Source organism: Onychomys torridus, chromosome 14 (assembly GCF_903995425.1).
Source record: "Onychomys torridus chromosome 14, mOncTor1.1, whole genome shotgun sequence".
Lineage (NCBI taxonomy): Eukaryota > Metazoa > Chordata > Mammalia > Rodentia > Cricetidae > Onychomys > Onychomys torridus.
Window position 1 is genome coordinate 38,571,756 of NC_050456.1, and position 13,581 is coordinate 38,585,336.

Below are 13,581 nucleotides of genomic sequence, written 5' to 3' on the forward strand. Positions count from 1 at the left end.
TAATACCAGCTCAATGGCATTGCTTTGAGATCATTTATCCTTATATTCAATGAAGAAATCATGGGCCTAATGAGTGATCCATGTCTTTGTAGGTTTCTCTACTGAAGTCACCTTCTCCTGGGAGAGGTACTTAGAGATTGACTTCTTTCCTTGCATTTCTGCTTATTCATCCCAGTGTCTACCAGTGCATTCAGGCTGCAATAACAATTACTTAGGGTTTTCCTAAGGATGATTTTTCGTCTTTCTCCTTCATTTCTGCATTTGTTAGAATTCTGTAGGAAGAGCAGCTGCTACTCCCCTATTTGTTTATTCAATCAATTGATGCTAATATGGACTCGGATAGCTGTTATACTTATTCTATAATTATCTCATTTTGTACTGTAGTTCATTGATCAAACTGTTTGAGTCTGGGCTATTGGAAGTTCCTTTACATGGGTGTGTGTGAGTCTTTTGAATTTGTCCATATTTTAAGTTTTTAAAAAATGATCTATTAGTGCTGGGCAATGGTGGCACATGCCTTTAGTCCCAGCACAGAGCAAGATCTGGACAGGCACCAAAACTACACAGAGAAACCCTGTCTTGAAAAACCAAAAAAAAAAAAAAAAGACCTATTAGTTTTACTTTATTTATTTGCATTGGTATTTTGCCTGCATGTGTGAGAATATCAGATCCTGAAGGTGGAGTTATAGGCAATTGTGAGCTGCCATAATGGGTGCTGGGAATTGAACCCAGGTCGTCTGGAAGAACAGCAGTGCTTTAAACTACTGAGTCATCTTTCTAGCCACCCATTTTTAATATTTATTTATTTATTTTTAGCACTTTTTTCTGTCTGGCACCATGAGACATTTCATGTTAAACTTGTATCTTTCCTGTTCTAACCTCAGAATCAGTAAATTTTCCAAGGTGCTTTTATAGGAAAATGGTATTTAGAAATCACGATCTGGTTATCCCATACAAAGACACGTCCATGTTTCTTTATCTCTTGGTATATATACTGTGTATACATACCAATGTCTCAGATCCTGAGCCAGTATTGGAGGGTTCACCTTAGCCCTCCACATATTGACACTGCTGCTTTCTTCTCCAACAGTGAGGGGCACAGTTCTCATCCTTGGCCTATGCTATATTCACATATTCATTCACCTCTAGCATATATATACAAAATAAGCTTATGTGCCTGCCCACAAGAATCATGATTTCCCATTAGATTATGAAAGTATTTTATGGACTGTGAATTCTTTTTTTCTCCCAACTGTGCTTACATCATACACAATGTCAGCTCTGTTAGTGTTTGTGTTCTGTTCTCGTACCCCCACACCCATCACGATTGACTTTATTTATTTGAGTATATAACGATTGTGTGAAAGAGGGGTGGGATGTAGCTCAGTACTAGAGTAGCCTAGCAGTCGCAAAGCTCTAGCTTACATTCCCAGAACTGGGAGAAAAACAAAGCAAAACAAACAAACCACATGAGACCCATGAGTCCAACTTTGTACAAAGATGAACTCACAGAGCGTCATTCTCCTCCTCAGACCTTCCACCTCATCCCATCTCACCATCCCTGCCTTTCCCAGCCAACTTCTCTGTAACCATCTCTTCAGTGTCTGCTTTATCATTTCTCCTACATAAACGGGCAGACACACACATTGCTTTTCTAACATCTCCCTTTTCCCCTCACAAGCATGGAAGCACAGTGTTGTCAGTGTTGACACTCTGTGGCTCCACCACCCAATTAACATCACATCCTGGAACTTATTTCCTATGGATTGTTCTCATTCTTTTCATGTTCCTTGTTTTGTTTTGGTTGTGTTGTTTTTCGAGTGGTTGTGTATCCCTGGCTGGCCTGGAACTAGCTTTATAGTCCAGGCTGGCCCCGAACTCACAGATCCACCTGCCTCTGCCTCCTGAGTGCTGGTTGAGCACCACCACCACTGCTGACTATATTCCTCCCTTTTTAATAGTTATATAAGACCACCCATAGCACTGATATAACCCCAACACTTAATTCAAGCACTCCTTTGTGCACAAACATCTCGATGGTTCTTACAGCTTTGCAGATACAAGCGAAGCTGGAATGAATAGCTTCATGTGTATGACCTTTCATACCATTGCAGGGATAATTTGAGGCTAAATTCCTAGAAGTGAGATTGTTGGACAAAAGGTAAATAAGTGGTAGGTAGTGCCAAATTTACCTCCACATGGATGGTATCAGTGTAGGACTCCCACAATGTATGAAAATGTCTGCCAACACAGCCTTGCCAACAGAACATGCTGCTGTGTTCTTTAAATAGATACTGATCTTTCAAGTGAGGAATTACATGCCAGTTCTATTTATTGTACATTTCTCTAATTATGAGTGATTTTGAATATCTTTTCGAAACTTTGAGGGTCATTTTAATCTTTAAATAAAAAAGTCTTTCTTCCTGTTTTTGTTTCCCACTTTGCTATCAGATTTTTCTATGTCCTTATTTTTTTTTTCTTCTTTTAAAAAAATATTTAATTTTTTTTTTTATCTTGTGTGCATATGTATGTGTACCACATGTGTGCAGGAGTGTGCAGGAGGGGTGGGGTCGGCAGAGGCATCAGATCCACTGGAACTGTAACTTTAGGCGGTTTGTGAGTCACCATGTGGGTTCTGAGAAATAAACAAGAGTCCTCTGTAGGAGCTTAAGTGCTCCACACCACTGGCCATCTCTCCATCCCTCTCCCTATGTTTCAAGGGTTTTATATTTTTTTACTGAGAGACAGCATCTCTTCTCTCTGTGGCCAAAGACAACTTCACCCATGTGTGCTGTGGGATGTCCTGTATGCTGTGAATATATGTTGCTATGATTGATTGATAAATAAAACACTGATTGGCCAGTAGCCAGGCAGGAAGATTGTGTAGGCGGGACAAGGAGGAGGAGAATTCTGGGAGGTGGAAGGCTGAGGCAGGGAGATGCTGCCAGACCCCATGAGAAGAAGCATGATGTAAGACACCAGTAAGCCATGAGCCATGTGGCAAGGTATAGATTTATAGAAATGGGTTAATTTAAGATATAAGAACAGTTAGCAAGAAGCCTGCCATGGCCATACAGTTTATAAGTAATATAATTCTCGGTGTGTCTACTTGGTTGGGTCTGAGAGGCTGCAGGACTGGCGGGTGATAGAGATTTATCCTGACAGTGGGCCAGGCAGGGCCAGGAAAACTCCAGCTGCACACGTGTTTTGAAGGCTTTATTTATTACATGCAGTGTTCTACTGCGGTTGGGCTCTATCTCTATATTTTATGAAATCTGAATCTATTCCGAAATATTTACCCAATTTGTCTAGGTGCTTAAAAACAAACAAACAAAACAAAACAAAAAAGCTCCTCTATCTTGACCCCAGTGACTTGAGAAAACACTTTGATTACACATACTTACTCTTGATATCTATGGAGGATTAGTCCCATGAGTGCCATCCCCCCCACCCAAAGATAGCAAAATCCTCAAGTACTCAAAGTCCTTTATGAATTGGTTCAGTATTTGCACAGAACTTTTGTTTACATTTGCTTGTAGACTCATCTAATCTCCAGCAGGAGAATGTAAACCTAAGTAAATATTTGTTACCTGTGTTCTTTGGGGAACAACAACAACAACAAACAGGAAGTCTGTGCTATCTGGCATAAGCGTGATGCTTTTGTAAAAAGATCTGTTTGATCACAGCTGAGAGGAATTCACCAGTGTGTTATTCATGGCTTGCAGATGCTTCCATGAGCTCCTTCTCCATTTGCTGGGGGGGACGCACTATCCCCCCCCCCTACATATCTGATATATCTGGAGGATATATTAATGTGCCAGTACCATGCTGATTGAATAATTAAGGTCTTACGTCTAGGAAATTTCTTTCATTTCTCTGGCTTGAGCGAGCAAAGGTGAGCATGTCCAGAGAGCCTACCTGGACTTTGCAGCGTCCCAGCTCTTCTCTCAGACTCAAGTTCTCCTGTTCCCATTTCTCGGGGCTGCAAGCTCCTGGCTCCTTCTTCGGGCACAGCGCCTCTGCCAGACGTTGATTAAGGTTTTGCAGTTCTTCCTTGTTTTGGGAGTTCTTTTGGCTGAGTTCTGTGTTTTCTGAATCCAACTGTTGGTTTTTGATTTTTAAATCTGAAACCTAATTAAAATTGAAATAAGTTTTTTTTTTTTTTTTTTAAATCGCTGGCCTACTTTTTCTATAAAAGAAAAAAAAGCATATTTAGAGACTTTTTTCCTCTCTCAATGTAAAGTTAAAAAAAAAAAAATCTCTGTACATGGCTACTGTGCCACAGGGCAGCCCTGCTTCTCACCCTGGCTGTTCTGCCTGTGAAGCAATGGTTCTCAAACTTCTTATGCTACAACCCTTTAACACAGTTCTTTATGTTGGAGTGACCCCAAACCATAAAACTATTTGCCTTGCTACTTCATACTGTGATTTGGCCACTGTTATGAATCATAACATAAATACCTATGTTTTCCAGTGGCCTTAGGCGACCCCTGTGAAAGGGTCATTGGATGCCCACAAAGGGGTTGAGACCCATAGGTTGAGAACTGCTGCCATGGAGGACCAGCCCACTGCATGTCTTTTTTGTAATAAACTTAATTTTTCTTTGTGTGCTTTGTTAACCACACACAATAACAAAAATACTATATGCTCATTATTACAAAGTCAATCTATTCAGAGGTATATGAAAAAGTTAGACGCCAGTTAATTCCAGGCTACAGGTTCCCTATTCTTTATAATTGAACACACATACCACTAGGTCATTTTCTATGCATATACAATACCACCTTATTTTAGCCATAAAAATTAAAATAAAAAGAATCATTGCATGCTTGAACAGTCTGCTTTTTCCACTTTTATATCATATAGATGTTATCTTTCCAACTTAGTATATTTAGATACCACCATATGGTATGTATTCTAATGAATGCAGGACATTTTATATAAAAATGTCCCATATTGTCATTATCCATTCCTGCATAGATAGATATATATGTCTGTCATTATGATTTCCTTTTATTATTAACAACAAAATGGCAGCATTTCTAGGTTTGTTTCTCTTTGTTTAGAAATGGCCTTGCTGGGTGAGAAAGGAGGCACATACATCAGTGCTTTGACAGAAGGCCTCAGAGGTCTTCCTACAGGTGCTATCAGCTTACACTTGACAATGGAAAAGTATCCATGTTTAACTTTTGTTAGTTTAGTAGGTGAAAAAACTAAACTATCTAAATTCCCTAACACTCTGAAGCTAGCCATCTTGTATGTTATGTTATGCCCTTCTATGATTTGATCCTTCATATCTATAGCCTATTTTTCCAACTGAGTTCTGCCATTTATTTGAAATACTACAAGATGTATTTTGGATGTTACCTTGGCTATTTCAGACACTAAAGATATTCCTTTCCCAAGTATGTCCTTGTCTTGTGACTATTTCAGATATGTTCTTAAATAGGCTTCCCATACTTGAGTACAAAAATTGTAAGATTATACAAAATGTAAGATTATACAAAATGAGCATTGAATGGCATAAGCCATCTGAACGAGTTACAAGTCTGTGAAATGATATGCAGAAAAATGAAGGAGCTGACATTAATCAAAATTAATAAAGGCTAGAACCAGTATTCACAGGTAAGGCTCAAAAGCATTATCTTCTCATGTGTACTAGATATAAAGCTTGGATTTAGCACTTATAGTCTATAAATAGACAATAGATTACTTTCCAAAGGTAGGAACCTAAGTTTAGAGTCATAAGAGGTGGGTTTTCACTGTCGACCTCACCATCACATACAGTATATTATTCTACTAGTCTATTTAATTATTTAATAAATTTCAAATAAAAAAGAAAGAAAATTTCAGAGTCAAGAAATGCTGGGGAATTTTAAGTGTTTCCTTACCTGTTTCTTTAATTTCTCAACCATCTTCTGAATCGAAGCTTTTTCCTGTTCTACAGTTTCTATTTTCTGCCTAAAGGAGCAATGAGAACATGATTCAGGAGTGAAGTTCTTAGGTTTACCTGAAATAGTTCTTAGTCCTTGTAAAATTTAAGTATCCTATCCATGTCTTACCACAGTTCTTCCTGAGATCCATTTAATTCCTCTAATTTCAGGCTAGAGATGGTATCTTCTTCATTTAAAGTAGTAATTTCATTTCTCAAAATAGAATTTTCCTCTTGAAGCTTTTCAGATTCATATCTGAAGTGTAGAGATTTAAAAAAAAAAAATGTTACAACATGGCAGTCATCTGGCATCCTTGGAAAATATTTTCTAGTAACTTCCAATACAGAAAGCTTTCATGCCAGTTAAAGTGGAAGTCTAAATTAGTAGGATCTTGGTACTTGGAATCAAGTTGAAACATATTGAGTCACTACTTTTGGGAAAGAAGAAGCAAACTAAAAGACATTGGGGGCTGGGGAGGGAAGTGTGGCTAGAAACCCCTGAGCTTGGAGATGGGGATCAAGACTCAGAGCCAACATTGGGTGTTGATTTCTCAATGGCAGGCAGGCTGCTTTGAACAGCTGACTTCATTTACCTCAGTCTCAAGTCGTCCCTGCTCTGAACAGACAGAAGCCACATTACTAAGCTGTGTGAGCTTTAGTTTAGACCCCCAGGGACCTTAAGAAAGAAAAGGTTCTACATAAACCCAGGGCACACCAAAATATGCGGCTTATTCTTCTCATTGTATTCTGAGGTTCTGAAGTAAAAGTAATTTAAGGAAAAGGAAACACAACATTCCCAACTGAATTATTTTGTTTTATACCATTAAGATACAACATAATAGTTTACAAACGAAAGAAAAACCCAACTATCCTAGAATACTAAAATGCAATCTTATTTCATAAAGTCAGGTTGGTAGTTGTTCAAAGTGGTTTACTTTGTCTTTATCCCTCAAGAACATGTATTAGACTCTGGTAACTCCTTGGTAAAATGATATGTTCTAAAATAAAAATGTACCGTTTGTAGGATACTAGCATACATTTCAAGTACGGAAGAAAAAAGTATAATCCATTCAACGCATTTTCCTCTATTCGTGTAAGAAGAGCATTGTTATCTACCAAGTGAGTTAATACTACACAAAAGGCATTCATTCCATATAACATGCTTCATCGCACTGAGGACAGTAACACTGAGCAAAACGGTCATCTATCCATCCAAAGGACACACGGGCTAGAAGAGGGCTAAGGACGAACACCAATGACACGTGTGGTTAAGTAGCAGACACTCGCCATGTTGAGCTTCCATGCTCCGTAGGAACAACACTGACTTGCTATGAGGAAGGGGATGCCTCCTAGACAAGGTACTCTAGTTGTTAATACACAGAAGCAGGAGAAAGCTAGAACACGGCTCTTCTCGAGACTAATAGGTTAGTGTCTCTAGGCACAGCAAGCAGCAGCAGTTAGATTTGACCAGGTGCTCTGCAGGCTTCCGTGAGGTCTAGAAGGCCCATACATTACCTCAGAAGCTCCACTTTCCGCTGCATCTCACTGCATGTGATCTGCAAGTCATGCATCATGGCCTTCAGCTCTTCCTCCTTCTCTCCTTGAGAAGGGGTATCTTTTTGTTTAATTAATGTACTGACTCGCTCCCTCAACTTTCTAGTCAGCTCCTGAAGCTTTTGTTTCTCCAGGTCTAACTCTGCGATTGTGACCTGATGTTGAAGGTGTGTGTCTTGAAGGCCTAGGAGAGCAGTGCTCTCCTCCAGGATAACTTCCTTCTGCACACTAGCCTTTTCTTGATGTGGCTCAGTTGTTCCGTGGAACCAGGCAATCTCGTGTGCCTTGATTCTAGCCAGGAGCCGCGCGCTTCCCTGTTCACAGTATTCAGTTTCCTGTCTGCATTCTTCTATGATGTGGTGCATGCTCATGACCTTGGGTGTACACGCTTCTGGAGTCTGATGGAGTTCAAGCACCTTTTCATCAGAGATGACCCCCGGGTTTTCTGAAGGGGCTTCCCACAAGGGGTAGCTGTCACAGCGCAGGGGGACTCTTTCGCACACCTTCTCCATCTTCCCTTGAAGTCTCAACACCAGAGCACTGAGCTCCTCATTTTCCATTTTGACCTCATCGTAACTCTTCTCCAGGCTAAGGAATGTCTCCATCACCTCCTCCATCTTCTTCACCTCATCCTGCAGCCTGAAGACTTCAGCAGCGAGCTCTTTGTTGTTGTCCAATGACTCATCATAGCGCATCTCCATGAGTCTCAGCTCCTCCTGGAGACAGGCATTTTCTCTAGTGGCATCCTCAAATAACAACTTATACCTGGAAGACGCCTCGGGGATTCTCTCCAGCATCTTCAGCTTCTTTTTCAGCACAGAAATATCAAAAAGTAGGTCCTGCTTCCTTTCAGAAGCCCGGTCGCAGTCTGCGCGTAAGACTGTTAGTTGCTCCTGAAGCTGGATGATCTGGCTCTTCAGGTCCCAGGATTCAGTCCTGGTGTCCTCACTGTTTTCCAGCTCAGAAAAGCACTCCAGAGAAGCTTCCGACTCCTCAGTTTTGCCCTCCTGCCTCCGAACAGAGCCTGTCCCTGTACTTCCCAGGTCCTGGGTCTCATGGCTTCCTAGGTCACTGAGGATGTGCTTGGAGGGGGCACTTTCTCCTTGCTTTACTTGTGATAAAAATGGCTCTGCGTGTTCCCTGGACCTTCCAGACATCTCAGCCATTTGCTCCTCCAAACAAGATGACATCACTGACCCCGGCTCCAGCTTTTTCAACCTCTGCTGCAACCTAGAAATTTCAGTGGCCATTTTTGCATTTTCCTTCACTGCACGCTCATGAGCTCTCTGCAGGCTGGCGAGGACATCTCCATTTTCTTCCAACAGCTGCTCCCCTTGCTGAAGCAGGGACATGGCTCCATTTTCTTCCGCCTCCTCCCCTGCCATTACCAGGGAATGAGCACTCTGAAGGCCCGAGAGAGAGGCCGCCTGTTGCATGCCCTTTACTGTATTCTGAAGCCTGCGGATTTCTGCACTCAGCTCTGCCTTCTCTAGATCTGCTCTCTCGCAGCTCACTCTGTGGGCGCTCTCCAGGGCCGCAAGCTTGCCTAGCATATCTTGCCTCTCTTGCTCATGCTCTACCTGTAGCCTTTCAAGCTGCTGGCTGGCCAGCTGCTCAGAGGCCCCTGACTGGCCTAGCTCTCTCTCCTGACTTGTCTTCAACTCAAGCATCTGGGCAGACAAGAGCCTGTGCTGGTTCTCAGAAGTGTTCCGTAGGTCTTCTAGGTCTAGCAGCAGCTGATCTCTTTCCATGCTCAGGCTGTTCAAACGTTCCTTGAACGTCTTCTCCAACATTTCCCGCTCCTGGTTCAGGACAAGAGCGGTCGCCTTCTCCCTCTGGAGCGCCTCCTTCAGTTGCTCCTGGGCTTCTGTGCACTCCTGAGTGAGCTCATCCTTCTCAAACTCCCACTGGGATCTCTCTTCCAGGTGCTGGTCCAGGAGGTCCTTCAGCTCTCGGTGGTAGCGCCCCTCCAAGCTTTGCAGAGTGCGTTCGTAGTGCTCAGTGACTTTCTCACAGTCAGCCTGAAACTGGGCTTCTATCTGAGAGGCTCTTCTATTACACTCTGATTCCATTTTTTCCCTAAATGTGGTCAACATACAGCATTATTGGAAGTGCTGCCAACTCCAGAAGCAAACCCAACATTATCCCATGCACAAAGGAGGCTGACAGGCAAACCACGGGGCCACTTCCTACAGTGCTCTGAATCCTATGCGGTCCAGGTGCACTGGGAAGGGAGCTCACCTCTGGGAGCTAAGGCTGGCGGCCATCAATATGGAAAACTTATCTTTCTCTGAAGCAAGGGGAAACTTACAAAACCTTTTATATAGCCCTGGATGTACTTATGTGGTTTAAACCGAAACGCCTTAAACTGGCCTTTCACGTGACATGACCAAAGACACAATGACTTCACTCCTCATCTGGGAAATACTTATTCATTTGGACAAAGAAGGCATTGTAGGATTTCAGTTGCATAAATCAGGCATAATAATAACTGTCTTCGCTTTCTTTTTTTCTTATTTAAATATATTTTATGTGCATTGGTGTGAAGGTGTCAGATCCCCTGGAACTGGAATTACAGACTGTTGTGAGCTGCCATGGGGATGCTGGGAATTGAACCCGAGTCCTCTGGAAGAGCAGCCAGTGCTCTTAATCTCTGAGCTGTCTCTCCAGCCCCCCTGTCCTCTGCCTTTGCTTCTTATTTAATGAAGCAGCAGTATATTAAACAAGGTGGGAAGCTCAAAATCTCTCAGTTAGACCTGGGATTTCACAGAAGGAAGATAAACACAAAATGGCATTTCATAACAGGGAGGGAACATAAGTATGTCCGGAATCCAGTTTATAAATAGCTTTTCTCAGAAAGCAATAGCATCGACGCAGGAAGGCTCTGGTCCTCATCTGGAGCACAGAGAGACAATAAGTCTCATACAGGAACGGTCCCTGCAACTGCCCGCCCTTCCCCACGTGTGCATGCATCACAACAGTTCCAGTTACCCCAAGGGAGGCTCCCGGGTAAATGAGGCAAAACTGGTTGGATTAATTTTTAAAGAACCAATTAGAGGTTGGGGATTTAGCTCAGAGGTAGAGCGCTTGCCTAGCAAACGCAAGGCCCTGGGTTGGATCCTCAGCTCTAAAAAAAAAAAAAGAACCAATTAGATCTACAGCTGCTCTGCATCCGTCCGTCCGTCCGTCCGTCATCCCCCCAGTCCTCTCTGACTGGCAGGAACTCCCCGAGAAGCGGTGCCCAGGCTGCCCCAGTTCCCTTCACGTCCTTACCTTCCCTCTTGAAGTTCCCTCTGGTGATGATCCAAGAGCTCTTTCCTCAGCTCCTCTTTCTCAAGAGCATGCTTCTCCACCAAGCTCAGCAGCTGCTCCTGGTAAGATTGCTCCAGGTCTCTCATCAAGCCCGTCACCTTCTCCTCGGTCCAGGGAGCACCCCGACCAGCGAGGCCCTCTCTCTCCTGTTGAAATCGTTCCTCCGCCTGCTGCAGCCTGGCCTTGAGCTCCTGTTCATGCTCCAGCCGTAGCTCCTCCTGGAGCTGAGTCTTCTCCTCATCAAACATCAGCTGCAGCTGCTTCTTCTCCTCCTCATGCCTACAGTTGGCCTCGTGGTGGGCCTCCTTCAGCACCGCGGCCTGCCCTTGGAGATCGGCGATCTCACCTCGAAGGTCACTTATTTGTGACTCCAAGGTGTGCATTCCTTGCTCATACTTTTGCTTCATGGCCGCTTGCTCCTTCTCACAGGTGACTCTGGTTTCATCCAGCTGTTTTTCATAATGGTGCACCTAGAACCAGATAGTGAAGCCACGGGATGACTAGGTTCTAGGCTGTTTGAAGGGAGTGTGTGTGTGTGTGTGTGTGTGTATGTGTGTTTGTACATGTACAAGGAGAGACATATGCACGTGTGTGTGCACATGTATGGGGGCAAGAGAACAACCACAGGGTCATCCTTAGGCACGATCCACCTTCTTCTTTTCAGACAGGTCTTTCATTGGCTTGGAACTCACTAAACAGGCTAGGCTGGCCGGCCAGGGAGCTCTAGGGTCTCTCATGGAACTAACAATTCCTTCCCCACTTTGGGTTTAACATAGCCCGCAGGGTACCTTACAGGGTTCAAGAAACATTTGAAGACTTAAACTAAGGGTTCTAAGACCCCGAGTTTGTAGTAGGAAAGAAGAGGTGGGAAGGTGAACGTGAGGACACGTGAGGCTCCACTCAGTGCTCAGCACAGTTATTCAGAAAGCAGTAAAATTCCAGTGAACACAGGAAAGGAGGAGATGGTACTTGTAAACAGGACCTCAAACCCACATCAAAACAGCTGGGCCTGGTGACACCGTCAATGCCACTGATAGGGAGGCAGACACAGAGGGTCCCCTGGGCAAGCAGGCTAGCTAGACTAGATGAATGGCTGGGCTTTGGGTTCAGTGAGAGACTCATCAAGGAAGACATTGGATGTCAATCTCCAGCCTTGACATATGCTCTCGAACACTCATGTGCATACCACATACCACGTTCAAGAAAAAAACCAAACCAAACCCAAAACATGGTGAAAGTGAGCAGCAGTCACATAGTGAAGGACTGGAAGACTAAGGATAAGAACTTGTATCCAGTCCAGTAAGAGGCGCCGCATCAGAGAAAGCGTTTTGTTTGTTTGTTTTTCAATTGGGCTATTTTTAAACAGGTTAAAAACAGCATAATTAGTATATTACAATGTGAGAGGCTGAGCACATCACATTCCGGACGATTTTCCCCTTGTCCTCAGTAAAGACCAAAGGAAAATCACACCACGGAACAGGCCTTGACCTCAGCCCCTGAACTCCAGAAGACGAGCATGGGAAGGAGCCATAGGAGCACAGTGTGCTGAGAGGACTCTCAGCCAGCAGTGACAGAGACTGGCAAGCAGGGCTCACCTTCTCTTCCAGCTCCAGCCTCAGGTGACTCAGGTCCCTGCCGTGCTGTTCCTTCATCTGCTCAATGGCCAGCTCGGCCTCAATGCTCATGTTTAGCGGATTGCAATCTTCAGAACCAAGTCCCATGTTCAGCGGATCGCAATCTTCAGAACCAAGCCCTGCCAACACAAGACATACCTTTAAACCCAGCACTAGGAAGGTTGAGACAGGAAGTGATATGGCTGGGCGGAGAAAGGAGTATAAGGTGGGAGGAGATGAGAATTAGGCCCTATTGGCTGAGGACTCAGAGGCATTCAGTCTGAGGATTCGTGGAGACAGGATCTTCTCTTTTCAGGCTCTTGCAGGCTGAGGAGTTGGTAAGTTAAGAGGTGGCTTGTTCTGATTCTCTGATCTTTCAACTTTCACCCTGGTATCTGGCTCCAGGTTTTTATTAAGACCAATTAGGATTCATGCCACACCCACTGACCCTGCCTCATGTTCTGTCACTGGCACACTCTGGCATCTGGTGAGGGCTATGGTTTGACCAAGGAATCCTTTTTAGCCTGATTTGCCCATGTGTGGAGCAGTTGGAAACAACAGAAGCCGCAAAAAGACTCACTGCTCTTCAAGCATTGGGGCAACAGGAGGAAGAAGGGGAATAGATTCCCCTGAATACAGGCAGTGTGCAAACCTTAGTAGAATCCATCTTTTTGAATGATTTATGGGCATGTGTGGAAGATTGTTGGTTGAATGTGAGCTCTCAGTATAAATGCTATGTGGTAAGGAGACAGTCACCAGCCTTTTGTCTACCCAGAAACTGCCCAGTGACAAATTCAGAGGGGTAATGTGGCAGGGGAACAAATAAATGGCGAGTACTCTTGCTGCTGAGTCTTATGGGGCTAACTTCATGGGCCAAGATGTCTAGCCCATCCCTCAAAGCTGCACATTGTCTCACTGTCGTGAACTTCCTGGCGTCTAGGTTACTTTCACCTTAAACCATCAGCTACAAATAGGGCATGGGTCAGGGGTATGGGTGCAGACAACTGGGGAGGAGATTCTCAGCGCCTTCAGGGTTGTTTGGTTTTCCCATTGTCCACAATAAGGACCAAGGGAAAATTGAAAATATGAGCAGAAGTTGAGGAGTGAGCTAGTACAAGGTCAAATATATCTACTACTAGGTAGAGATGTCTTAAGGCAGTGAGACTCAAA

The 13,581-nt window shown here is 43.8% G+C and overlaps 1 protein-coding gene across 1 annotated transcript in view; it reads right to left on the minus strand.

Moving 5' to 3' along the window:
* Positions 1 to 13,581, minus strand: part of Nin (ninein) — a 99,169-nt gene that overhangs the window by 19,511 nt on the left and 66,077 nt on the right. Inside the window, 6 exon segments of the mRNA XM_036205835.1 lie at positions 3,919 to 4,131; positions 5,892 to 5,961; positions 6,063 to 6,188; positions 7,448 to 9,565; positions 10,760 to 11,268; positions 12,394 to 12,551. Of these exon segments, the coding sequence (XP_036061728.1) occupies positions 3,919 to 4,131; positions 5,892 to 5,961; positions 6,063 to 6,188; positions 7,448 to 9,565; positions 10,760 to 11,268; positions 12,394 to 12,551 (3,194 nt within the window).